Here is a 25,470-nt window from a genome sequence, read left to right on the forward strand (position 1 = left end):
TGAAAAGAGGAATGCGTCGTCTTGAGGGAGGACTGGTTGTTTGAGGTTGCGTCATGGCTCAGATTACATTCTCCTAAACATCACTACTACTTACCTACTTATTTGGATTCGTTGGGAGATCCCAATATGTCGACCAGCAGTATGATAAGTGCTTTCTTGACTCGTTTGACATATGCGACCACAGTCTGGTCGTTTGGGAGTGTAAGAGTCTGCCCTATTACGATCTGGACGGGTTTCGGATCCGGGTGCAACGAGCCACCCTTCTCCAGCCAGCTGAAGCGAGCATCTTGAAGAACTGACCGGCCCGCGCCCTGACCAAATGTTCACTTGGATATGGTGACGCGATGGACCTCCAGTCGAAGGTGTGTTGTGGGTGAGAATTTCAAAGGAGATCCTCAGGAAGCAGTGACCTTCCAGAGAATTGGAACGGTTGGTTGTATCTGCCGATGGTGATGGTGGTGGCCGGCGATGACGGGAGCACAACGTCCAGGCTTACCAACTCCTCCTTGAATGGGGACTAGGACGTCCTTTTTCCGCTATGGTAGTCCAGAGAGGAAATGAATAGTCCTCCGTTTGTCGGATGATCTCTTCTTGCAGCCGGTAAATGCCCGCTCTCCTTCGCCATATATAACATAGGCATATGGATACCAATCTCCCCGATGAGCATCCTCTGTGGGATTGCTGTATTCTGCTGAATTATGCGGCATAGACTGGCCTTCGTGCCGGTTATTGTTCAGTCGGAGGCGTAGAACTCCAGTATGCGAGGCGCAGATGAGCTCCTGAAGACACCAGCCACGTGGTGAACCAGCGGGCTGCCGGCAAGTCGAAGCTGATAAGGCCGAACGTAGGAGACGGTACGTCTTCCAAGTAGGCATAGCATATCTCCGCATCGCGGGATCATGCGTACATTGGAGTCGGTGGCCTCGGAGAGCTCGGCGCTCGACATCTTGTCGGTGCAGCGCCGCTTCTAATTCCTCGAGCCAATGGGGTGAGACGAGTTACACTACTTACCAGGGACTTAACACAGCTTTATCTCTGCATGCAGACGAAACGAAAAGAAGACAAGGGCAGGCTTTATGTCAGGCGATGCTAAAGGGATATCAGCGTCTCGAAATGTACCCGTACGGTACCTACCTCACTTTAGGCAACTGAAATGCTCACTCCAGTACGGAAACCAGGGTAGCAAAACGGCTTACCGCGAATCAATCCGCCCCTGAAGAAGAGTTTCAAGCCACTTGAATTCAAAACTGCAATCTGAGACACTGAGTCAGCCCAGTAACAATCCAGACTTCGAGTTGGGCCAAGTCAATCAGTGAACTTCTAAATCGATGCATGTTTTACATTTCGGCCTAAAAAGCGTCCATTTGTTCACCGTTTCCGCTTCCACCCCGTCTCCCATTCGCTCTTGAACCGGGGCAGGATGTGCGCCTCCGTATTGAAAACAACCTCATGCAGAGGGAGGAAGTCGGTCGGCGAGAACAGCAGGTACAAGTATTTCAGAGTCTCGGCCTAGTAGACATGAGACCATGTCGGTGATTAGCTGCACTGCTTTCTCATTCGTTCGACAGAAGCAGAGCAAAGGAAAAGGAAAAGGAAAAGGAAAAGGGAAAAAAAAAGGGTCAGGATATCCTCACCAGCCAGAAACTCTCCATATTATCCCTAAACGGCGGCGCGATGTGATTCACGTCGTTCACCGACGTATACCCCTTATCCAGCCCGGCCTACGTCCACTCCCGAAACGCCCGGAAGATCTTCCACCCCAGCTCGCGGTACAGCGGGTCCTCGGTGACGCGCCACATGACGAACAGGCTCTCGACCGTCTCGGGCCGCTGCAGGTTATGCGCGTCGAGCGGCTTGACGATGAAGTCCTGCTTCCACGCCGCCAGCGAGTCTCGCGTCTTACGCCTAATACTACTACCACCACCACCACTGTTACTGCTGATCCGGTCGCCGGGCCGCCGAGGGCGGCGGACGAGATCCTCCTCGGCGACATCGAACCACGCGATCTCGGGTGCCAGCCCCGTCCGTGTCACCGCGTACATGGCCCAGCACGTCTTCATCAGGTCGCGCGCCAGCTGCATCTGCTGCTCCCTGGCCTCCGACCAGCCGGGCCGCGCGCGGGCCGAGGCGAGCATGTGGCCGCCCGTAGCGCCGAGGGCGATGGCGCCCGGCAGGAAGCAGACGAGGTGGTCCATCTTGGGCGACAGGACGCCGCCGATGCCCTGCGGCAGCTCGGCAACGATCTTGAGCCCGGCCCTGCGGGTCGTGGTGACGAGGTGGGCTTGGATGCCGGCCAGCGCCTCCTCCCACATCTCTTGGTAGACGGGCTCCTGGCCGGATGTCTGGAGATACTGCTTGATGAGATATTCTGCCGGTTTTGTTTTCTTTTGTGTCAGTGAATGATTTTATGTGCTAGTGGTATCGATGACGAGATGAATCATGAGAGAGGAACTGACCGTAGTACGAATCGCCGCGACTCCCCAGGCGGATCTCGGCCGTTGTGAACTGGCCCGTTTCCGGGTGGACAAATATGGGCAGCAAGCCTGCCTCCATCGCGTTGTCGTCCAGCACCTGCATCACCTTCTCGGCCCTGCGCCAGTACCGCTCGTCGCCGGTGAGATGGGACAGGTACTTCATCTCGAGCTGCAGCGTGGCCGCCTCGGCCATGGACGACGCGCCGCCGTCGGCATGCGAGGGCAGGCCCGCCTTCCTGCCGAGGTGCACGCTCGCGTAGGGAATGCCGGACCGCGACTCGTACGCCGCGAGCAGCCGGTCGGCCAGGTCGACCGCCTTGGTCAGATAGACTGAGTCGCGGCGCGAGGCCACGTCGGGGAAGCGGCTGGCGAGGTGGTGCGCTCCCAGCAGGCCGCCGAGCATGCGGATGGTCGTCTCGAAGGTGTTGACGTCTTGGTCCTGGTCGTACGATAGGCTCCGGTGCAGCCACCGGCGGCTCTCGGCCAGCGGCTCGGTCAGGTTCATCACCATCATCGTGTCCAGGCTGTCGACGATGATCCAGCCAAGGCCGTTGGGGCTCATCTGCGAGCCCCGGGCCGTGATGGGGTGGTATCGGTCTTGGCCTGGAACAAACAGGTTAACCGTTATGTTAGATGGCCCGCGGTTATGGGAGTCAGTTGAAGTAAGTTGGTGACTGCGAAACTTAACTCACCCCATGCGTACTGAGTGTATGCTTGCCAGCTCGTGACGAATGCCTCCTTCACCGCATCTCGACGGGCGTCCCAGTCGACAGAGGATGCTTGGTAATGAGAGAAGCCCATCGGATTATCTGTGTACCATTGCAATGCTCCCCATCCGAGAGCTGCTGTGGCAGCGAGGGTAGCAACGCCATAGCGTAGCCGTGACGGGATCCGCGACGGTGCCGGTCGCCGCGTCTGTTTTCCTTTCTTCCCCGTCATATTCGGTGGCGTTTGTCCAGAGAAGAAGACGAGGAAGGCAGAAGGTGAAGAAGGACACGGCCTTCTGCTGTAATTTGTTATTCCATGGTTGTTGGCTGCATGTTGCATGACTGTTGGTTGTTGACCCCCTGGTTTAGCGAATGAGACAGTGCCCATTAGACGACGGCCGCCAACAGACTTGAACAAAACGGCTAAGATACCACATAATCACACCGCATATCCACAGTGCGCATACAGGGCTGCATGCATTTTTGATGTTCTCACGACATTCTCCCCAAGGGGTGTCCAGGGGTGTCAAGGGGTTGATTGGGTGCTGGTAGGCGCTACGGTTACGGTACCAACAACAACGACCCCCTGAGATATCCCGCCTACTCCCTGGTACTGTGTCGAACATCATGTCCACCTTTCACAACACCGCCCCCCTTTTCCCAAGGCATACGGTAATTCTTTGCGATGGCAACTGTATATCCTCCCGAGACCAACGACGGGGTAGTGACATCCTGGGTACCGCTCACGACCACCTTCACACCATCCATAGGATGTGAGACCAAGTTCCGCCTCAACGGGCCGAGTCTCGTCGCGTACGACCCCGGCTATGGCCTCGACATCGACCCCAGAGTGAAATGCGCACCACCGGCTGTGACGACATGGTGGGAGCAAGGCCGGCTCGGCGGCGGTGACGACCCGGGGCACACCGCCGCCAGTCTGGGGCCGATGACGTGTCCCAACGCGTGGACGACGGTGGTAACCTCGGTTAGAGACGCCAGCAGCACACTAGCGATGTGCTGCCCGCCGTGAGTATAGTATACCAGGTCATCTCCCCATCAGCCTTCCGCGCACGCTGACATCCGCCCTTCCCTAGGGACTACTACCTGGCAAACGGCATCTCGGGCTCCGTCGCGGGCGACTGCCGATCCGACGTCCCCTCGGGCGCGGTTCTGACCTTCGCCTCGACACCACTGGGGGAGTCGGACGCGTGGTCAATCGCTACCACAACCCTGGCCCGGCGTTCTGTGGTGGGCGCCATCGCCGTAGTGGGATGGAGCATCGCAGTGCAGACGGCGGCGACATCGTTATCGTCATCTCTCACAACAACAACAACATCCTCAACACTTTCGGCGACGACGACGACGACACCACCTCCAACATCTGCCCCTTCCACTTCGATCCTGCCCACGGAACCCACCATCGGAGCACCTGGTGCGGCCAGCATAAGCATAAGCTCATCATCATCATCACCATCGGGCGAAAGTGGATCCTCGGGCCTACCAACCGGCGCGGCCATCGGTATCGGCGTAGGCATCGGCCTGGGCGTGGTCGGCATCGCGGCACTCCTTGCCACCATGTACCTCCTTCGATCTAGGAAGGCAAAGGCAGCGGCAGCAGCAGAGGCGGAAGCGGCAATGTCCGGAACACAACCTCCGGCCGAAGGTGGCCCACCGCCGCCGCCGCCGCCGCCCCCGAAATCAGCCGAGGCGTACGGGCCCCATGAGCTTTGGCCCGAGGCGGTGCGGTCAGAACTGCCGGGCTCGCATCAGCAACAGCAACAGCAATACGGTGTCCGGCCATATGAGCTGGCCTAGCGAGAGTCTTCCACGTGGAATGAGCGGTGTTGGTGTGCTTTTTGCCTTGATGGTTGTTTTGTTCATTTTTTGGAGCAGTGGCCGGATCTGATACCGGGATTAATTACCGTAGGTGGGTTGATTGAGCGGAGCGTGGGCGTTTTGGCGGTGTCCTTTTTTCCATGATCATGTCTGTGGATATTGTATGTACTGCGCATTCTCAGTGAAGCGTATGAATGAGATGAGTTTCATCTTGTGGTGTCTCTTCCCTCTCTCCGAGGGTAGCCTTCTCGTGTCCCTTCCCGTGGGATGACGAGTCTCAGATGTCGACTCCCGTCCATCAATGCAACAACGGAAATGCACTAAAAACGTCGCTAAACGTTAACAAGGATCGGCAGAATCTGGAAGCCTGCATCAGCGCCCTGGTGGAGTGGTGTTGCATTCCTCCCGCCTGCAGCTTCCAGGTTTCAGCGGCTGCGGGGCACGGATGCGCCCAACAGGCCCCCAGCCTCACTGATTTGCGTGTTTTTCCGCATCCATGGATGCCAGCCACCCGGATCTCGAATCCTGATTAGCGACGCGCAATCGCAATTGACCCCCGGGCCCCAGCCACTGCGGACGCGAACTGCCCAAGCTCCGCTTGCCTGCCGGGCTGCTGCAGATCAACACGCAGCCAATCACACCTGCATGTGGGCGCTCTTTAATCCCGGCGACCAGCAGCTCAGCTCATTCTTCGTTCAAGTTCCTACCAACCCCTCGCTTGGTGTGGTTTATTCTGGTGCAGTCTGGTGTCAATGAAAGGGAATCCTCCCTTTGTTGCTTTCTATTGATTCCGAGTGTCTTTTTCCTTTTTGTGTGCGTGCCGGTTTTTGTCGACAACAACCAAAACTTGGAACTGCTTGTAGCCATCGGCGGGGTAACTTCCACAAACAAACGAACCCCCGAGTCCAAGTAAACAAACCGCTTTGATTCCCTTTTCAGGACTCAGGCTCTTAAAACCGCCGCTTAAAACACCACGACCTCGGGTCATGAGACGGCCTCGCGCAGCGAAACAGACAAGATGACGACCAAGCTGGTGAAAGCGAACCCCCTCAACGGGATCCCGCACACGGCGGGTATCTACTCCGACATGAGCGTCGACGGACCAGAGATCGGCACGCTGGTTATGGTGGTCGACCGGGCCAAGAACCTGCCCAATCGCAAGACCATTGGCAAGCAGAACCCTTACTGCGCTGCTCGCCTCGGGAAAGAGGCCAAGAAGACCAACACCGACCTCCGCGGTGGCCAGACCCCAAAATGGCAAGTGCTACAGACCACGACCCTTCCAATTGTTGTTGTTGTCCCACATCGAAGCTAACCGCGGGGAATCCGGCGACGCAGGGATCAGGAACTCCGATTCACCGTCCACGACTCACCCGACTACTATCAGCTCAAGGTCTCGGTCTTCAACGACGACAAGAGGACGGAACTGATCGGAGAGGCCTGGATCGACCTACGCAACATTGTCGTGCCGGGAGGCGGCCAGAGCGACCAGTGGCACCAGCTCGGGTGCAGAGGTAAGTATGCCGGCGAGGTCCGCATCGAGATCACATTCTACGACAGCCGCCCCAAGCCCGAGAAGCCCGCGGCGAAGGCAAAGCCACCGGTCCAAGCCGAGCTTGAAGCAACTTCCGCGCCAACTGGTCCAAGCGGTCCCAGGAAGGTGCCCAAGCGTCGACCTTTGCCCTCGGATCCGGTCACTGGAGAGGCCCCAGCTCCGCCTGCTCCTGCTCCTGCTCCAGAGCAAGTAGTAGAGGCGCCGCCTCGTCCACAACCGAATCCCACGCCTACCTCGCACCAGTCTTTCCAGCAGGCCGAGTACAACCCAGCCCCACCAGCGCCGTCGCAGCCATACTACCAACAGCCGGACCATCTCCGCCGGGAACCCAGTCGAGAGTTCGAGACTCCGCCTCGAAGGCTGGAAGCGCCTACGCAGCAATTCCGAACCCCCGACAGAGCGGAGCAGTATGCCATCCAACATCATGACCAAGGCTATAGCCCCCAGTACCAGCAACAGCAACAGTTGACTTACGACCATCAAGGGCCATACGACTTTCCCCAGGCAAACGAAGCAAGAAATCTTGAGGATGATAGGCCACCACCGCCGCCCGCACATCGGAGCAGGACTGGTAGCAATCCTCCCCTGAATACAGGGTTTCAGGCGACCCCTCCAACGATGCGTCACGATGTGCTGCGAAGCGAAGCTCATCGGAACTCAATTGGGCCTGCAAGCTATCCGGGACGGCCAACATACAAAGCACACGACACTGCCCCGGCGGTACTCTCCGGCTCTCAACACTCCATCACGGAACAGGCGCCACCGGTGCGCCACTACTCGTATGATCCGGCTTATGATATTCCCCATAGGGCCCTGCAGCCGACCGTTGAGGATGTTCCCGAGTCGCCGGAATCAATGAGCAATCCGCACAGAAGAACCTCCGGGCGCTGGCAGCAACCTCAGCCCCAGTCTCAGTTCACCCCGGACTATGATCTGACCGCCAGCCCCGCACCGCTGACTCTTTCAGGAAGCCGCAGCAGCGAGTTGATGCAGTACTCCCATGCTCCGGCCGCTCCTGAGCCAAGCCACCAGGGACCGAATGGGTACCAGATGGCTCTGTCGGAGAGCCAGCGGCGAAAGTCTTTCGAGTATGCGCCGAATTTCGGCAGGCACTCCGAACCTGCGCTGGGGTCCCACAGCTCCCACGCGGACCAGAGAGCCTTGACGTACCGGGGTGAGGTAGACGAAGCCTCGAAGAGCTATTCTGTGCCTCCTGTGCCTCCGTCGCTGATCCCCGGCATCGATCCGAACATCGCTCAGGAGATCTCGGAGAGGATTAATCAGGACAGACAGCAGCCTACCCAACGGCGATACACACAGCCGGCCATGATCGAGGCGCCGCCCCGGGGCAGAACGATGGACCAGAGATACGGCCATGATGGCTCGCCGGCCGCGTACAACGCTGTCGTACCCGCTCACAGCAGGAGCCCCGTCACGTACCAAAACGGACCATCGACCTCAAGTGTCAATGTTGTTATCAAGTCCCGCGCCTACTCGCCAAACCCGGCCCGTGACCCGAGTCCCAACCCACGTACCCAGCACACCATTCGGCGCAAGTCAGTCAGCCCGAGACCGCCGGTGGACAACACGCGCCAGATATCTGACGTGCCGTTTGGCCCCGACTCTTACGACGCGCTAAACCCCAATGCTTCATCCGCTGCCCTTAAGGACGCCGCATCCTCGCGTCCAGACTACGACGAAGCGACTGGCAAGATCATCACGCACGATGGCCGAGAGGTCGACCCTTCCGACCACCTGCCGATGGAGAGCTGGGCGCCGGAACCCGAGCCGAAGCCTCCGTCATCTTCATCTCCGTCGGCTCGCCCCTCTCTGTCTGGACCGCAGCCCGTTCCGTCCTCGGGTCGTCGCCCCCTGCGCGTCCGGCCGCAATCGATGCTCCCCAGCAGTTCTGTTGTCTCGTTCGGCAGTTCCTCCGACCACGTCAACGAGTCCGTGACATCCTCCTCATCTCCGGCCTCATCAGCGCGCAGCCGCCTGCAGAAAAAGGCTGTCTACCGCCAGTCCACGTCGGCAATCGCCCCCGTCATGTCAGGCGCCAACGGGCCCGGTCCCAGCTCTTCTAATAGCAACGGCTTCCGCCCGAGCAGCAGTGGGAATGGCATCGAACCCACCCCTCTCGCGCCCATCCCTCCGCATCAAGACAACTTCACCCCGCCGCGCCATCTCCCGCGCGCAGCCACATTCGACTATGCCCTGGGAGCAGGCAGCGAGAACTACGCACCTTCTCACTCCCACTCCCATTCTTATGGAGGACACGGCTGTTCCCCGCACGCTCATCACACGCGTGGAGGCTCCGGTCCGCCGCCCATACCCGCCAAAATCCCGCTTGCCTTGCCCGCTCCCAACAGCAGCAACAATGCTAACTCTTCTGGAGGGCCTGGTGGTATGAGTGGCGCCCTGCAGTTGCACAGCAGCAGCCTTGCCAGACGGGCGGGGAGCGGGATCGATGACGAGTATTACTCTGAGCAAGAGCTTGATCACCACCATGACCACCACCAGCATCAGCAACATCAGCATGAACCGTATGAAGGGTATAACCGTGCATATGATGGTGTCCCTGGAGGGAGGGGGGGTGATGGAGCGCTCTCGCTGGAGGAGGAGCTCAGGCAGATTGATATCGGCACGGGAAGTTCCAGGCGAAAATATGCTACTTATTCCATGAAGGGGAGGCATTCGGGTCAGCATGGCAATCAGGGGTTTGTGTATGGACAGGGAGGGTATTGACATTGACGGGCCTTTTTTTCTTCAGACGGGGCCGGGCTGGGGGGTGGGTGGTATTGACGCTCTTGTCTGCCTTGCCTGTCTCGGGTTGTTCGTTGGGGTTTAGACTTCTTCTTCTTTGAGCATTGATGTTTGGTTGGTGTAGAAATCGGAGTGATTTGGGGGTTTTGCTTGGGGGTACTGTATACTAGATACTAGATATGATATGTTATGATATGGGGGAATTTCAGTTCAGGCCCGGTGCCTCTTGCTTCTTTTGGCTTCCGTCCGTCCTACCTGTGCAACTCAACTACCTGGTATTAGTAAATAAGTCACAAATCCTGAGGCGCGCACAGATGGTGAGATTCAGGGTACAATATGGACCCTACCTAAAGTGTGTCAGCACCTGCCTACATACCTTAGCTAAAGTGTGTAGGGGCCAAGGAGATAACGTTGGGTTGGCCGACCGCCTGGTTACGGGACGTTCGTTTTGGCTGGCGAAAGACTCAACAAGGCGAGGCTACCTTGTACTCAAGTTCGAGTATGCCGTGAATATAGTGGATAGCTAAGGTAAGGTAGCTTACCGGGGCATGGGGAAGTCCGAGGAGCGGTTAACACAGTGTCGACTACGGAGGTATTGACATCTTAATAAAGCGATCGGCTGAAATGGTAAAGCAGTAAAAAGTTTCGAGCTGGGACTATCACGCAACTCCAAGATAGTATCTTCCCTCATTCAGCGGTCAACCTAAATGAGCGACTCGTCAAAATAAGCCGTTCATTATTGTCGGATAAGTTGGGGTTTGGTCGATGTCTTTCTCACCTTAAACTGTTCCATTCATTCCAGGGTTGAGGGTATCTTATCGATAAGCACCCCGACTCCTTGCCAACACCCAATAGCTCCGTACTGCACCTCCTTACATTATCAACTCCCGTCGAAGATGATCAGCACCTTCCGCCATTACCCAGAGCATCTCGAGCAGTCCGTTGAGCGAGGAAAATATTAGGTGCGGGTACTCACATCCCACCTCATACAACCACACCGCGGACGCACATCTCTTCCTCCTTCATCCCTTGCCTCACTCTCATCCTTTTGCTCTTTAAGATGACCATCACAACAACCCCTTCACCACCACCGCCGCCGCCACCGCCCTCCCATGGTCCTCCCCCTCCGCCAACAATAAACGTAATCCTCTCGTTCCTACTCGTCGGCCTAGCATGGGGCTTCACAGTCCCCTTCATCCGGCGCGCAGCCCGGGACCACCGCCCTCGAGATCGACGTCCTTCTTCTTCAGAAGAAGAAGAAGACGGGAAGAGGAACCTGTCAGGGACGTGGTGGGCCCGGCTAAAGACACGGGTATGCGGCGCGGCCTATGCGGTGCTCGACCTCCTGCGCAACCCGCGCTATGCGGTGCCGCTGGTGCTGAACCTGACGGGGAGCGTGTGGTTCTTTTTGTTGATTGGGCAGGCTGGTATGTTTTTTTTTTCTCTCTTATTTTTTTCCCCATCTTCTTCCTTTCTCGTTATATTCCACTGTTACCGGTTGCTTTGCTTTGCTTGCTCGCAATGGAGTTAGAGGGCGATGCTGATATCGTGTGTACCTGGCCAGAACTGAGCCTGACGGTGCCGGTGGTGAACACACTGGCGTTCCTGTTCACCGTGCTCGGGGAGTGGTGGGTTGAGGGGAAGGTGATTAGTCGAGGTATGTCCACACTGCTCCTGCGCTGTTGAATGGCCCGTCGTGATGTGCTGATGATGGGTTCTGATCTGCTATATAGAGACGTTGATGGGGATGTTCCTGTCGGTTGGGGGCATTGCGCTGTGTGTGCATAGCAAGAACACTACCTAGGTAGGAATCGGTTCCGGGTCTCGTAACAGGCAACGGGGGTGAGAGTCGGGTTTTGGGAATATAGCCACCGCTCGACTCCTTCCTCTCTTTAAAATTCACCTCTTTGTTTGCCGCTTCATAGAATGTAGTACTGTCGATAATCTTCAGAAACCATCTGGCCGAACCGGCTACCTATGCCTCAGGCCGTCTCGAGTTCGGACAATGGCTCCTATCTCCCCTTCACCCATCCTGCTCCAGGCAGTTTACCCCCTTGCCTTCGCCTCATATGTAACTGCCTACCCCTAGTTAGGTGCCTTGCACATCCACCCCCGTCCGCTCAGCGCTAAGATCAACACACCAGTGCACCATTACAGTATATACAAACCGGAAAGCGTGCCCGCCGCAACCTCCAATAAAACATGTGCAACATGGAAAGGCACCAGCCCGACCATTGTCCACCCTCTGTTCCAGATATCCCCGTGGTATCGCAATAAACAAAAACAAAATGAAACCCCCAAGAATGAGTCTAACCCGAACCTTTTTGTTACCAATGCCGTATCCCATAGTAATAATAATGCTCCTGACAATCTAAAACCCGTGAAATAATAGGGACAAAAAAGGAGGAGAATGTAGGAAGAGAAGGTAATGGAGCTCCGCCGGAAAGGGAGAATGGATGGCCTTGGGTATCTCGGGGCGGCTCATCAGAGTCGTGGTCGTTGTCGTGATTAGAGTGGGAAATATGCCATCGCTTTCGTCATGGCGTCTGTCGTGTTTTTCGTCTAGCTAACACCTCCGGGTCCGCACCCAGCGTTGCACAGCACGCAGGCTCGGGTCCTCGGCCGTCCAGCGGCCCATGCTCATGTCGGAGGCTTGAAGCTCGGAGTAGACGAGTTCGTCGGTGATGCTGGCGAGCTCCTGGGGAGTTTGTGTTGTCAGTTTTGGAATGTGGTTCACGCAAGGACGAGAGAGGGTGATTGGGAGTACTAGTGGGAAGGGGATAAGACGGAACAAGGACTAGAAAAACACTTACAGCTCGCAACTGCTGATCGATCTGGAGCAGCTGTGCCTGGTTGCCCGGGTGCGGCCTGCCGCCCATGAGAATCTGGTCCCGCCATTCGATCCAGCGCTGCGCCGCCGCCTGCCGGAGGTAGATCTTCTGTCCCTCATGCCTGCGCGCGTATGCGTCGAGAAGAACTCTGAAGAGAGGGGATGGGTAAGGGTTAGCTTGGAGCGGTGGCAAGCCACAAAAGGGCGGAAATATAGCGAAGGGAGGAGACGGGAAGTAAGGAGGATGGAACAAAAGGCAAAAGACAAAAACGCACTGCTTCAGCTCCGCCTTGGCCTGTTCGTCGGGCCCGCCCGTAGCGCACGGCACTGTGACGTCGGCCGCGCAGTTGAGGATGTGTTGTCCGTCCATGGCGCACTGCCGGAGTGCGGCCCAGCCCTCGGTGTAGTAGTCGTCCATGTCGGGCGGGTTGCACGGTGCCGCGGCGATGTAGTACTGTAGTGTGCGGAAGTCCGAGAGCAGCTCAGCAACGCGCGCCGTGCGGTATTCGTTGACTGTTGACCATTGTTTTGGTTAGTCAGAGCCTCGTATTGCCACCCCCGGGAGGAGGAGAGGGGGGGGGGAGGGGGAGGCGTCTGGGGAAACGCCCTGTAGGGCTGTCTGGGCCCAGCAGTGGAGAGAGCTAAGGACTCTTGTAGTGCGTGTTTGGTTGTAAGGGCGCTTGGGGTGCTTGGGGAGGAGTGGCCATGGTAAATCATCAACATACGTCCGTCTGCCATTCTGTACGTATTACTGCGGTAGGACACCCAGAAGGGTAGCAAGCGATGTGAACAGGCAAGCCCGCTGTATCCTGTCTCGCCGAGAGTGGGCGTTGAGAGATAATGAAGTATGCCGCAAGAAAGACGGAATAACAGGAAGATATCAATGTACAGTTTATGCGCGGAACAAGAAGCGCAGGGCTGAAAGGAGAAGAGATTGGCGTTCGCCGTTGAGGATCGCTGATAGCATGAAGCTCTTGGTGGTGGGCTTGAAGATGCCCTCTCGTGGCTTTTGTAGAATTTTCCATCGCCGTCTCCATAACCGTTGAGACTAGGGAAAGGGAGTTGCACGGGAGGTCTCCCATAGCCCGAGTTCTCCAGACGTCACGGCGTTGTGGGGGAACGCCAGTGTGTGTAGTCCGCCATCTCAACAGCACAATGTCTACACTTGACTAACTGGAGTCATCCGCATCTACACCACACATATGTCATGGGGCACCACGAGCCAGTCCCGCGGCTGCAAGGCTAATGCGAGGTTGCAGGAGGAGGGTTGGGAGTTGGAACTTCCATGGTTCTGTTCCTGCATCTGCTTCCAGCAGCCGGACGCCACCGACGGGGTAAGAGAGCCTAACGGGAGCCCCTACAGAGCTGTATGGCACATGCAATGAGTCCACAGGAGCTTCACCTGGCCCAATGATGAGTGCGGCACGTTGGAGGCTCACGGAGAATTCGACGGTCGGAATCCACGGCTGCAACGGTGAGTTAAGAGACTGGCCCCGGTCAGGCTGGGAACGGCATGCAGCCGCATGCACGAAGATGGATGGAGGTGTGCATGCCACGACAAGTGCGAGCGGGAGACCTGGGTTTTCGTCCGGAACTCCCTTTCCTTGCGTGCTGCATCTCCAAGCGGCACTGCATCCGCATCGCCCAAGTGGCCGGTCTTCTTTAGCTTGAGGTGGATGCCAAGCCATGTGGGACAATCGTCGGTCGAAGAGCCGCTCGGCGTGGCTTGGGAGTCTGTCATGGGTCAGAGTGGAGGCTGTTTCGACAGGGGGGTCCCCGAAATGGATAATTTGGCGAGGTTTCAGCGCCGCTCTGAACCGCGCTACAGCCCAATCCAGCAAGGCCCTGGCCTCAGCCCAGTTTTTGCGGGAGGCAGCTCATGTGCTCGGCTTTATTGGGAACCAATCATGTTGGAGAGCCTTGCTGTCGAGCAACCTCCAAGTGCTTGTTCGGCGCTGAATCGCGACGATGACAAGTCCTCCAGTTCGTCTTTTCAATCGGCTTCACCCGAGGAGTTGACTTGTCCAGGTACCTGGTAGTTGCAGGTTGGAGCAGCTGTTTTTGCGGTGAGATCCTGTCGTCCAGTCTCGCTCATCCCGAGCCGTTGTTGACAACCTTGCCAAGGAGTTCGAAGAAGCTGGATATCAGCTTCGCAGGGTTCTTAGCTCAAGCCTATCCGCTCTTTGTTGTTGACGAACCCTCCCGAAGATTGCAACAGATGTCATCGGCGTCCCAAAGCCCGCTGTCTAACCTCATGTGAGCCTAATCCGACCCCAGAACTCCACGGAAAGTATGGAACGTATCCCCGTATATTCTGAGGCAGCTTGAAGCAGGGGACCCAAAACGAAGAAATGTCATCGACTGCCACGTGAGCCGACAAGGCATTGGACTGCTCATTCACGATTTGTCAGTGATCGACAACTGCCGCCGTCAACGGCCGTATTCACGGCGGCTTTCGTCTGTCCGGCTGGGCTGACGGCAACCTAAGTGGCAAACATGCATGGCCGAACGCCATCACCAACATCTAAGTCCCCGTTCGCAGACGCCTGCAACAACATGCCTAATGAACACCTCATAACGTTCCAGCATTGAGCTCTGACTGGACCTTGGCTCGACTGTCATCGGCAACAACCGCTCTATTTTCGGAACTCTGACCTGCATGATGCATGTGGACGTTATGGTTGGGGCGGAAAATAAGTAACCTGACAATCGGAGTTATCAACCGCACCATGTGTGTGACAGCCTCATCTGACGGCCATCGATTGGCCTGGACAACTGGTGACGGATCAACCTACTCATCCAGCAAGTTGCCCGTCCGCCCCAAAAGGGGCTACCCATTACTAGTACCTCCTCAGTCCTTCTCGGCAATTGCCTGTAACCTCTCGTCGATCTCGTCCTCCGTTAGCTTCCTGAAGCCTGGGTACGTTCCCTCCTTGCCATCTGGGCGCGGCCCTCCCACAATCCCAATCTCAATCTCGGTCTTCTTGAAGTCCATGCTGAGTACAGAACTGAGCGTAGTGATGGCCAGCTCCACAACGTCCTTCCAATCACCGGGCGCGCAGTCCTTGTTCTTGAGCTTCTTCTCGAGCTGGTTGAGCGCCTCTTGCTGCTTGGGCCCGGCGGCGGTGCCCTTGTACCCAATGTAGTAGCCAGCAGGATCGGTCTTGAACAGCTGGGGTCCGAACTCGGAGTCGAGGGATATCAGCGTGGTTGCAACGCCATACGGCCGCATGTACGCCTGAAAGTAGTGTCAGCATAGCTCGGCTTGTTCTACTCGCTATCCGATCCGTACCCGTTGAGTATAGACTTGGCTGATATTGGCAAGCCGCTTAGCCAAGGCGTCGCATGGCATCTCGTAACCAAACTTGTACTTGAACTCTGCAGCTTCGGACTGGGCGCGCTGCGCAAACGCCCGCGCATCGGCGATGGACCCCGTCATGACGCAGCCAACCGACGGCGAGATCTGAAAGATGTGCGAAACGGACGAGGGGTCGATGAGTTTATCCTAGTCACGCCGTCAGCTCGGGCCGGCCTGAGAGGGCACACGGCGGGAATTGCATACCGGCACCTTCTTTTGGGACAGGACTACGGCGCAGTCCTTGCCCCGTACACCAATCGACATGATGTTCGCAGCTGTGATCGCCTTGAAGGCATATTCTGCAGCGCGGTGATACCGTCAGCATCGTCGACATAACCCCCCCTTCCAGTATTCCACCATGGCCCCGAGCACCAGGTCTCCAATATGATTCCCCCCACGCCGTCTTCCAATGAACCGCATATCGCGTTCGCACGTACCGACTTGGAACAACCTTCCCTGTTCCGAGAAAATGGTGATATGTCTGTCATATCCAGCGTTGCCTGTCCCCTGCGTTAGCAATGACCAAGTGGAGCTCCGAGCTGTCGCAGCAGCCGATGGTAGACATACCCGCCATTTTGACGGACGATAGAGCGCCTTAAGATTGTGTCGTAATATAGCAGGTCGGGATGAATCAAAGCTCGCTGAATAGGGCCGGAATTTGTTGTTGTGGTTTGAAGAACGGGGTTGTTTGGACTAGGCGGGAGAGCTTCGTTGTTCGATCGGGAGCTTCCCAAGTCCAACTGATTGACGCGTTGCTGCGGTTTGCCTAGAGCCAAGGCTGACAGAAAGCAGGTGCTAAGTTGCTAAGCTGCCTCAAATGTCAGGCCCCGTTTTGCGGGGCAGTCAGTGCGTCATTGCCTCAGGCAGAAATCACTGGCCCGACCACCCTGATGGCCTGAAATGCCCCACTGTTCAAGGTTTATCGGCTCCTGTACCCCTGCATCGGGTACCGATAAGATCCATCTGGGCAGAAATTTGCTGCGCGTGGGATGAGAAGCTCTGGGAGCACCAGTCCAAACGCCCAATAGAACACACAGAATGCCGTTCAGGTATCCAATTCCAGCATTATCGGCAACTTGGGCTTAGAAGAGGCGTTGCTTGGCTAGCCGAAGTTTTCCTGTTCCTATCGAATCTCGCGCAGCCCCGTTCCCGACCACCCGTCGCGCCTGATCGTCCAATTCCCGAGACTCTACCTTGCTCCCTCCTCCCTTCGGTGGTCACCATGTCCGCCTCGCGCGTCCCGGCCTGGAAGCGATTGGGCCTCAAGCTCAAGGGGCCTGGATCTGACGAAGCTATCCCTAGCTCGGGAGGCCCCAATGCAGGCACAAAGCCCTTCGCGCAGGTTCCCAATGCCCACCAAACCCGTGCAATTGGAAATCCAGCGAGCGCCTTGAAAAGGAAACAACCAAGCTCTGCTTCCCAGGCGAACGCTGTCTCCACGCATACACCGAATAAGAAGCCGCGGACAGACGAGCAAAGGGCAGTGAATGGCGGGACGCCGTCTTCAGTGAGGAAACAGGTCTCGTTCGCCGACGGTACCAAGGACAACACCAAGGCTAAGACCTCCGAGCCATCAAAGAAGAAGGCCAAGAAGAAGAAGACCAAACAGACCACCGACACACCGAAGAGTGACTTCAGCCTCGAGCCCTCCCTAAACTACCTCCGCCAGTGGCACACGGCGAGGGAAGCTTGGAAATTCAACAAGAACCACCAGACGCTTCTAATCAAGTACGTCTTCGACGAGGGCAAAATTCCCTCGTCCGACATCTCGATTTTCTACGAATACATCCGAGACCTAAAAGGATCCGTTCGGACAAGGTTACGAGAGACGGCAGCGGAAATCAAGAAGAAAGACATGGAGGCCGGCCAGGGCGCATTTCCGGCATCAGTCAAGGACAGGGAGAGCAAGCAAAGAGAATACGAAGAAACGATATCCCGATTCTTGAAAGACCTCCAACAGTACCAGAAACAGCACAATGGCAGCACGACCAACGCCAATGGCAAGCGCGCCCTCGACGAAATGAAGTATGTCATCCGGATCGCCACCCCGGAGGTCAAGCAGCGCCTCCTCAAGCGCATCCGCGCCGAGGTTATCCTAGACGAGCTATCAGACAGTGACGAGAGCACAACATCAACAACAACAATATCCGCTAGCACAACAACCACGTCCTCCTCTGCCTCTTCCGGCGGCCAGGAAGAAGCCACCACCACTGCCACCGTGGACAGGAGCCGGCCACGGAGCGACAGCTCTCAGCAGCCGGCCAAGCGGAGGAGGCTAAGGAACGTGCGGACCGACATCGCTGATGACGACAGCAGCTCGTCCGAGTCGGAGTTGTCCGAGAGCGAGTCCGAGAGCAGCTCTAGCGATGATGAGTCGGAGGATGAGGAGATGGTAGATGCGGCGCTCGACGGGGCAAGTTCGAGCTCGAGTAGTAGCAGCTCGTCATCGGAATCAGAAGGGGAAGAAGACTCAGAGAGTGAGTCGGACGCAGAAAGTGAATCAGGGGGGAGTAGTAGCAGTGAGGAGGACTGAACAAGGGTTGTGCCACGATGTCTGGAAGGAGGAAGGGCAGCCGATGTTAGAATACCCACGGAGAGTTGGATATGTATTGTACCACTATCCTAGTTGCACAACTAGCGTACGACCATTCATGTTCTAAAGCAAGAATACCTGTATTGTACCCCCAAATGCTGTGGCACCGGATGCTGCCACCCGATGTCTAAAAGTCGTGAGACATGCCGACTGCCGTCCTGGAAAAGAAAAGATCCGATCATAAACAAAATATCCTTTGTATCCCTTTTCCCCTGTGCCATGCCAAAAACGCCACCCAGATCCAATGCCATGCCAAATGCGACAAAATGCCTCCCAAGCCGCTCTAAGTAGGTACCGAGGTGCTCATATCCAAACTCCTCTCTGATCATGCTTCTTCCAGCAGCCGTCCAACCTCCAACAAGCCGATGCACTCACCCCTCTCCATGACCGCGACAATCGCCTCGTCGCCGTACGCGCCCCCTTCATGATCCTCGCTCTCTTCCCCAGCGATAGTGGTAGTGGCAGTCCTCAACCCCCTGATCCACTCCGCCGCCCGCTGCACGCTGGTGTCCGCCGCGACAGGGATGAAGCCGCTCCTCGGCGCAACCAGCCACTTCTTCAGCTCGTCCAGTGGCCGACTCATATCCTCAGCGTCCATCCGCCTGATCCGCCTCGGCGCGATGACGCCGCCAGTCTCCCTCCCACTCACACTCCCGCTGTGGCCGTCCTCGTCGGGCACCAGCTTCACCCAGCCGGAGGGACTCGCATACCCCGCGCGGAGAACGTCCAGGCCTGTTGGATTTCCACGAGTGTGGTGTTGGAGCGAGCTGATGTCCTCCAAGCAGACCATCACGGAGCGGACGTCCTCCCTTGGTTTCGTCCCGCGGAGAGCAGCACCGATCGCGCCGCCCGGGTGATTGCGCGCGAAGACCGACGCAACACAGGAGTGCATCTCGTGCGAGGCGACGATGGCGAGGGCGTCCCCGACTGCGAGCGCCACGGTGGTGGATGTGGTCGGCGCGGGAACGCCGAAGGAGGTTGTCTCCTCTTCGTGTACCGGCGCCGGGAGGAGGATCGTATCTGGTCTGTGGCGGACCAGTTCACATGTCTCCGGGCACGTGTGAGATGTGATGAGGATCAGGGGGAGAGACCTGTCGAGGTGCGGGAGGAGCGTGAGCAGCTCTGGGGTCTTGCCGGAGAAGGTTATGAGCAGCAAGGTGTCGCGCTGCGAGATCTGGCCCAGGTCGCCGTGCAGCGCCTCGGTCGGGTGCAGGAAGACGGCTTGGATGGCGAGGCTGTTGAAGGTTGCCACGAGCTTCTTCGCAATGTGCCCTGACTTGCCCACCCCGATGAGAACCAACTTTCCGCCGCTGGCCTGGCGGCGGGTGAGCGTTTCGATGGCGCGGTTAAACTCATCGCGGGCGAAACGGTCGGAGGCGTAGAGCTGAGTCAGGTTCTGCAGGGCGCTGGTCTCGGTCGCGAGAACATGGACAGCGCGGGAGACGCGTCCTTCAACGGCGAGCTTCTTGTCGCAGGCGGTGATATCCGTTTGGAGATTGAGAGATTCAATGGCGAGCGATGAGTCGCTCTCGGCTGGTGTGATAGGAGAAGGCGGGAACCGTTGTGTACATTGCTGCACCATTTTCGCGACTCTCACTTTATCCTCTCAACGGAAGCGGAACTTGCAGCATACACTAAGGTAGGTACGGGATATCTGATGCTTAAGTGGACCCGTGTTGTCGGCTCGGTTTCCAGCGGCGACCGGTCGGATTACGGAGTACTGCTCCGGAGGAGATTAGGGGTAGTACCGTGATCGGGTGTTGTCGGCAAGTAATCCGTAGCGTCTCGAGACGAGAAACAAAAAGAAACTTGAGGAGGAAGGAAACGGGATGTTGAAGAACGGAGATGGGTGAGCAAAGCTAGGTATAACGGCTTCGGAGCACCGACGGCTTATAGTCGCATCCCGTCATATCCGAATCTCTATCAATACCGTGGCAGTGCGTATGAGTTGAACTCGGCCGACGCTGCGGGGGACCTGCAGTACTCGACTCGTACTTGAGATCGATGGTCAACTACCTGCCTGAAAAGAATGACCGATCACACCTAGATCCTCAAGATGTCTGGGTATTCGGTTTACTAGGTAACAATCGGACGGAGTTAGCAGCACTGCATCTCATTCCATTGGGGAACGGTAGCCGTTGCTGATGAATCGACATCCCAATGGTGGGGTAGCGATTTGCGTGGGTGGCGGTTTTCCTGCAGGGTCCCCGCTTGTGCGACCATGCAATCAATCCCCTGCCCTCGCGCGAGTTCGCGTGCTTTCATATTGTGGATGCGGGTGATACGTGTTTCGAGGTCACTTTTTATTTCGAGGGGCTATCAATGTCAATGTCAATCAATGACTTCTCATACCAGCGCACCAAACAGACCGACCGTGATGGTAATCCACTTTGCATTCTGCTACAAGGCGCATGTGGCACCCGCGGACAACACGATCATAGTACGGTCATACCATAAGCTGCGCGCCTATTTCCGTGGCTCAATCCTTCTTCTCCATAGCCCGACTCATAGTTGAGCATACAGTGAAAAAGAGTGTTTGACATCAAAAATTACGGCCGGGACGGCCCCGAAGGACAATCCAGAGCGGCCGACTCCCCGATGTGCAATGGAGGCCTGCCGCCCTGCTACCCCTAATTCTTGATCTAGGGGTAGCCAACCAAGGTAAGTATGAAGAAGAAAGGAAAAGAAGAGAAGCAAGACCCGGGGAGGAGGAGAGGAAATTTATAGACAGGAACTGCTGGTCTGTGCACGCTTGCTGATTTGCAGCTGTGCACAGACCAGGAGACCCTGCCTGCCATGTCTCACCCTAACCCTTATCACAATCGTCAATAGTAGCGTCGTTCCTCGACTGAGAGTTTGGACCCTTCTGATCACCATGTCTCGCCCTCTCAACCTACTATGAGATACTTCCATTGCTTCTGCACCTAATCTGAAAGCGATTACGACTTGCATAAGCGTCCGGTGTCGGTAGAATTTCCATCTCGTAGGCCGCGGAACATCTGCGTTTCAAGATTACCATGCCCGACCAAATCTCAGTGCTGTTCGTCTGTCTCGGCAACATTTGCCGATCCACCATGGCGGAAGGCGTCTTTCAGTCGCTGGCAAGGAAACCGCCATACGAGGACCTTGTTGGGAAGATTGACTCGTGCGGGACTGGTGAGCTCGGAGCCCTTTGTCCCCACCTTCCACTTCGCCTGTAGAACTGACTCCCGACCCAGGCGGCTATCACATCGGCGAAGGGCCAGACGAACGGACGATGTCGACGCTAGAGGACCATGGAATCACAGACTATGTGCATTACGCTCGCAAGGTATGTAAGTCTCGATTCAAGGGTCGCAGCTAGGACTGACGGTTCTAGGTCGATGCCTCGGACTTCGACAAGTTCGACTACATCTTCGCGATGGACCGGGGCAACCTCGAGGATCTCCAGCGCATCCAGCGGCGCAAGCGCAACAGCAAAGCCAAGCTTATGCTCTTCGGCGAGTACTCCGGCACGGGCAAGACCGAGGTCATTAGCGATCCGTACTATGGCGGTAGGCAAGGCTTCGAGAAGGCGTATGAGCAAGCGACCCGGTTCTCGATAAATTTCCTGAAGGAGGTATTTCCGGATGTCGAGCCACCCAATCTTTGAGGCTGGGTAGAGTACGGAGTAGGGTAGGTATTGAAATTTCAGGTCGGTAGGGAGTGAGGTGCAATGGCGCATGGTGAAGTCAGGGGCTTCGGAGGTCCGGTCATTCTGCGACTGCTCAACATCCCACACGACTATGCAACGGCACTCCAGGATTTGAGATTTGCGACACTGTTGCTGAATTTGCCACAGCATGCCAAGATGTCCGATACTGTGTTGCTTGGATACGGCGAAGTCTTATACTTCCGTCCATACTGTTAGGGCATCTCGCTGCGAGCATATCCCAAGGACCGTTCATACGCCGACCTGAGACCACTGGCCGGCAATGCCGGGCCTCCACCCCTGAACCCCTTGACCACAACTTCAGCCCTACGACCAGCTGAATGGCCTTGCCGATGAGGCGGCCACTCGGTACCGATCTACATAGCCAGCCAATATCAATATTAGCGGGACCAGACAGCCAGTTCCTCTCCCCACGAGTAGCTATCAACTCACCTGAGATGGCTTAGGAAATACCCGACACCCACTACACAGTCGGTATTCCAAAGACCTGTCCAAAGGATGGAGAGACCCGCTGAAAGGGGCGCGCCAAACTGACAACTGTTTGGACTCGATACGCCTGGCAGGGTCTGAGAGCAGAACGGGACCGTGGTGGCAAGTAGCACATGCACAGGAAGCTACCTAGGTATCGGATTGCCGCCTGGGCAGCGCCGTTTGGAATGCACGGCGTGCGGTTCACGGCGCGTCACTTGCAGCTTGCAATATATTCGTGTGGGGATGCCCGGAGTTGTCGCGCGCGTATTGAGGCAGGACTTCAGTCCTGCCCAGTTCCGCAAGTCAGCTTGACGGGACAGCACCAATCACCGATGGTCCCAAGCACGGCTCAGCACCAACATCGCCAAAGCGGAGCAAGACAATGCGGCACAGTGGGGATCACCACCACCCTCGCCCCTCCCCGCTTGCCCCTCGCCGTTTGCCAGCCACTCCCCTGCTCTTTGTCTCGGCCCCAGCTCCATACTTGTACAACGTCGAGCCTCGATCAGTGCTTACTATGGTCTCTTAAGCTGGACTCCTGCTGGGTTATCTTTTTGTAGGCACCGACTCTCTTTTCGACCTCAAAGCCGCACTGTCCCGTGTTGTCTCAGGGCTGGCTGCTTCCTTCCGTCGTCCTTTGTCTTTCGTGCCTGACAGTTTCAGCTGATTGCGCTTATCTACCCCTCGTCCCCACCTCCGGTCCATCTTAGGTCGCGAAAGCTTCACAAACAACCCGGAGAACAAGTATTCGCCATGGCCGATCTACAGGGCCGCAAGATCTTTAAGGTCTTCAATCAGGATTTCATCGTTGATGAGCGGTACACGGTTACCAAGGAGCTGGGCCAAGGAGCTTATGGCATTGTCTGGTACGCGGGCGCTTCTCCTCAGCCCCGCCCCCGTGGTCGCGCGGTCGGAGTCGGGGCTGCACGACAGCACTGAACTGACAAGGAATATGAAGCGCGGCCGTCAACAATCAAACGAACGAGGGCGTTGCCATCAAGAAGGTCACCAATGTCTTTAGCAAGAAGATCCTGGCCAAGCGCGCTCTGCGCGAGATCAAGCTTCTGCAGCACTTCAGGGGCCACCGCAACGTAAGGCCTTTTAGTTTAGCATGCGGAGGCCGCTCCATGCTAACTTGGCTCGCCCGAACCAGATCACTTGTCTGTACGATATGGACATACCGCGACCGGACAACTTCAACGAGACATATCTTTACGAGGGTACTTCTCCCAGCCTGGCTCCGGTCTCCTCTCCCCCAGCCCAACATACCTACTGACAGTATCGGACGTCAGAGCTAATGGAATGCGACTTGGCTGCTATTATCCGGTCTGGGCAGCCGCTCACTGATGCCCACTTCCAATCGTTCATCTACCAGATCCTCTGCGGTCTGAAGTACATCCATTCGGCGAATGTGCTGCACCGCGATCTCAAGCCGGGCAACCTGCTTGTTAATGCCGATTGCGAGCTGAAGATCTGCGATTTCGGCCTCGCGCGCGGCTTCTCGATTGATCCCGAAGAGAACGCCGGGTATATGACCGAGTACGTCGCAACGAGATGGTATCGTGCGCCCGAAATCATGCTCAGCTTCCAGAACTATACCAAAGCCAGTAAGTCATGCCCCGGCAGAGGGGGATTTAACCTTTGTCCATCCGCTGCCTGGCACAGTGGACTAACACGCTTCCTTTGACAGTCGACGTGTGGTCAGTAGGCTGCATCCTTGCCGAGCTGCTCGGCGGCCGCCCGTTCTTTAAGGGCCGCGACTATGTCGACCAACTCAACCAGATCTTGCACATCCTTGGCACGCCCAACGAGGAGACGCTCTCGCGCATCGGCTCACCCCGCGCCCAGGAATATGTCAGAAACTTGCCTTACATGGCGAAGAAGTCGTTCCCGTCGCTCTTCCCGAACGCCAACCCAGACGCCTTAGACCTACTGGACCGCATGCTTGCGTTCGATCCGTCGCGCAGAATCTCGGTTGAGGCCGCGCTCGAGCACCCGTACCTCGCCATCTGGCACGACGCCAGCGATGAGCCGGACTGCCCGGCTACATTCAACTTCGACTTTGAAGTGATCGAGGACGTCAACGAAATGCGCAAGATGATCCTTGACGAGGTCTTCCGGTTCCGACAACTGGTGCGCACCGCTCCCGGCTCGGGCGGTCACGGCGCCCCGGGCCAGCAACCCGTGGCGGCGCCGGTACCTCTGCCCGCCAATGGCGCTCCCCATCAGTGGACTGCGGAGGACCCCAGACCGCAGGAGTACGGGGCCGTGCAGGGGCTGGAGGCTGAGCTGGGTGGCAGATGAGGAGTCTGCTACCCTGACTTTGGACTCGCTGCCGCTGCCAAGGCGCTCCTTGATAAGTGGAACGTGGATAAAGGCACGCTAAAGGTGTCCCAATTCGAGGATTCGGCAGTGGACATTCCCGACATGGTTAACAGCGGACCTGAAAAGACTAAAATGACGCGGAAGCAGAGGAAGTGGTTGGGCAAGGAGAGGAACTGGGATGAGTCGCGGTGGGAGTGCTACATGTCGTTTTGGAAAGACTTCATGCGCTATCATGAGAGCCGTGGCGAGCGGGTTCGAAGGCAATGTCTTGAAAAGGCACGTGAGGCTTATAGTGCGTATTGTAAGCGGTTTGAGACCTGTGTCAGTCAGCCGAGCGGTTTCTCGACTTCAGTTGTTTGAAGGTATCTCTTTCTCAGCAGGCATATCATATCATTGCATAGACCGAGTCGTCCCGTGGATTCCACAGCAGGCAGTTGTCGAGTGAGCGAGCATCGTCGTCTAGGAGGGGATTTAGGGTAAGCTGTCTCACCGTTGGCTTGCCAAATATCTGTTTTGACTAGGCGAGTAAGGATAGGGTAACAAAGGGGTCATCTTCTGCTGTGAGAGGTTGACCATAACGCGGTTTGTTCGTTGTCCTAGGAGTTATCCATTATCACGTATCGTTCAGACGCAGTTAGAGGACACAGTGATGTTGCAGTTTCTGCTGTACCTAGTCAACAAAAGGCGTCATAACCTCCCCCGAGTTCTCTCAGCAGATGCCCTCGGAGCCCGCGAAAGAGTTCAGGCAACTGTAGGACAGCGTACGTTTAATATTGAGGCAGTCAACATGGTAACTGAATCCGATTCCTCGCCAGCAGCATTGCTGAGGTATCACCTTTTATCTACCTGTGCTTGACCACTAGAAGA

The 25,470-nt window shown here is 56.7% G+C and overlaps 10 protein-coding genes across 10 annotated transcripts; 6 read left to right on the top strand and 4 right to left on the bottom strand.

Moving 5' to 3' along the window:
- Positions 1–1,225: 1,225 nt before the first annotated feature.
- Positions 1,226–3,492, bottom strand: B0T15DRAFT_522843 (glycoside hydrolase family 47 protein). The gene is made up of 4 exons (XM_062868652.1): positions 3,167–3,492; positions 2,457–3,077; positions 1,635–2,368; positions 1,226–1,509 (listed from the first exon to the last, which is right to left on the bottom strand). The coding sequence occupies exons 1-3, from the start codon at positions 3,411–3,413 to the stop codon at positions 1,722–1,724; spliced, it is 1,515 nt and encodes a 504-aa protein (XP_062723648.1). The 5' UTR covers positions 3,414–3,492; the 3' UTR covers positions 1,226–1,509; positions 1,635–1,721.
- Positions 3,493–3,633: 141 nt separating this feature from the next.
- B0T15DRAFT_522848 (uncharacterized protein) lies at positions 3,634–5,321 on the top strand. The gene is made up of 2 exons (XM_062868653.1): positions 3,634–4,207; positions 4,276–5,321. The coding sequence occupies exons 1-2, from the start codon at positions 3,867–3,869 to the stop codon at positions 4,994–4,996; spliced, it is 1,062 nt and encodes a 353-aa protein (XP_062723649.1). The 5' UTR covers positions 3,634–3,866; the 3' UTR covers positions 4,997–5,321.
- Positions 5,322–5,728: 407 nt separating this feature from the next.
- On the top strand, positions 5,729–9,416 carry B0T15DRAFT_87208 (uncharacterized protein). Its single transcript, XM_062871408.1, has 2 exons — positions 5,729–6,274; positions 6,356–9,416. Exons 1-2 carry the CDS (start codon positions 6,036–6,038, stop codon positions 9,315–9,317), a joined length of 3,201 nt encoding a protein of 1,066 aa, XP_062723650.1. The 5' UTR covers positions 5,729–6,035; the 3' UTR covers positions 9,318–9,416.
- A 713-nt stretch (positions 9,417–10,129) lies between these two features.
- Positions 10,130–11,282, top strand: B0T15DRAFT_87172 (uncharacterized protein). Its single transcript, XM_062871407.1, has 3 exons — positions 10,130–10,762; positions 10,900–10,992; positions 11,069–11,282. The coding sequence occupies exons 1-3, from the start codon at positions 10,396–10,398 to the stop codon at positions 11,137–11,139; spliced, it is 531 nt and encodes a 176-aa protein (XP_062723651.1). The 5' UTR covers positions 10,130–10,395; the 3' UTR covers positions 11,140–11,282.
- A 619-nt stretch (positions 11,283–11,901) lies between these two features.
- On the bottom strand, positions 11,902–12,903 carry B0T15DRAFT_508397 (uncharacterized protein; the record flags this gene model as incomplete). The annotated part of the gene is made up of 4 exons (XM_062867718.1): positions 11,902–12,033; positions 12,149–12,314; positions 12,441–12,678; positions 12,891–12,903. 4 exons carry the CDS (start codon positions 12,901–12,903, stop codon positions 11,902–11,904), a joined length of 549 nt encoding a protein of 182 aa, XP_062723652.1.
- Positions 12,904–15,016: 2,113 nt separating this feature from the next.
- B0T15DRAFT_508398 (nucleophile aminohydrolase) lies at positions 15,017–16,097 on the bottom strand (the record flags this gene model as incomplete). Its single annotated transcript, XM_062867719.1, has 5 exons — positions 15,017–15,403; positions 15,458–15,670; positions 15,728–15,822; positions 15,961–16,023; positions 16,091–16,097. The coding sequence occupies 5 exons, from the start codon at positions 16,095–16,097 to the stop codon at positions 15,017–15,019; spliced, it is 765 nt and encodes a 254-aa protein (XP_062723653.1).
- Positions 16,098–16,483: 386 nt separating this feature from the next.
- Positions 16,484–18,248, top strand: B0T15DRAFT_87451 (uncharacterized protein). Its single transcript, XM_062871411.1, has one exon. The coding sequence runs from the start codon at positions 16,746–16,748 to the stop codon at positions 18,054–18,056; it is 1,311 nt and encodes a 436-aa protein (XP_062723654.1). The 5' UTR covers positions 16,484–16,745; the 3' UTR covers positions 18,057–18,248.
- Positions 18,249–20,017, bottom strand: B0T15DRAFT_87485 (uncharacterized protein). Its single transcript, XM_062871412.1, has one exon. It carries the CDS (start codon positions 19,696–19,698, stop codon positions 18,442–18,444), a length of 1,257 nt encoding a protein of 418 aa, XP_062723655.1. The 5' UTR covers positions 19,699–20,017; the 3' UTR covers positions 18,249–18,441.
- A 1,116-nt stretch (positions 20,018–21,133) lies between these two features.
- B0T15DRAFT_482782 (protein-tyrosine phosphatase) lies at positions 21,134–21,747 on the top strand (the record flags this gene model as incomplete). Its single annotated transcript, XM_062866124.1, has 3 exons — positions 21,134–21,272; positions 21,335–21,426; positions 21,475–21,747. 3 exons carry the CDS (start codon positions 21,134–21,136, stop codon positions 21,745–21,747), a joined length of 504 nt encoding a protein of 167 aa, XP_062723656.1.
- A 1,188-nt stretch (positions 21,748–22,935) lies between these two features.
- B0T15DRAFT_87354 (kinase-like domain-containing protein) lies at positions 22,936–24,682 on the top strand. The gene is made up of 5 exons (XM_062871410.1): positions 22,936–23,144; positions 23,237–23,369; positions 23,432–23,498; positions 23,571–23,885; positions 23,969–24,682. The coding sequence occupies exons 1-5, from the start codon at positions 23,032–23,034 to the stop codon at positions 24,580–24,582; spliced, it is 1,242 nt and encodes a 413-aa protein (XP_062723657.1). The 5' UTR covers positions 22,936–23,031; the 3' UTR covers positions 24,583–24,682.
- The last annotated feature ends 788 nt before the right edge of the window (positions 24,683–25,470 follow it).

Source organism: Chaetomium strumarium, assembly GCF_033439665.1.
Source record: "Chaetomium strumarium strain CBS 333.67 chromosome Unknown B0T15scaffold_2, whole genome shotgun sequence".
Lineage (NCBI taxonomy): Eukaryota > Fungi > Ascomycota > Sordariomycetes > Sordariales > Chaetomiaceae > Chaetomium > Chaetomium strumarium.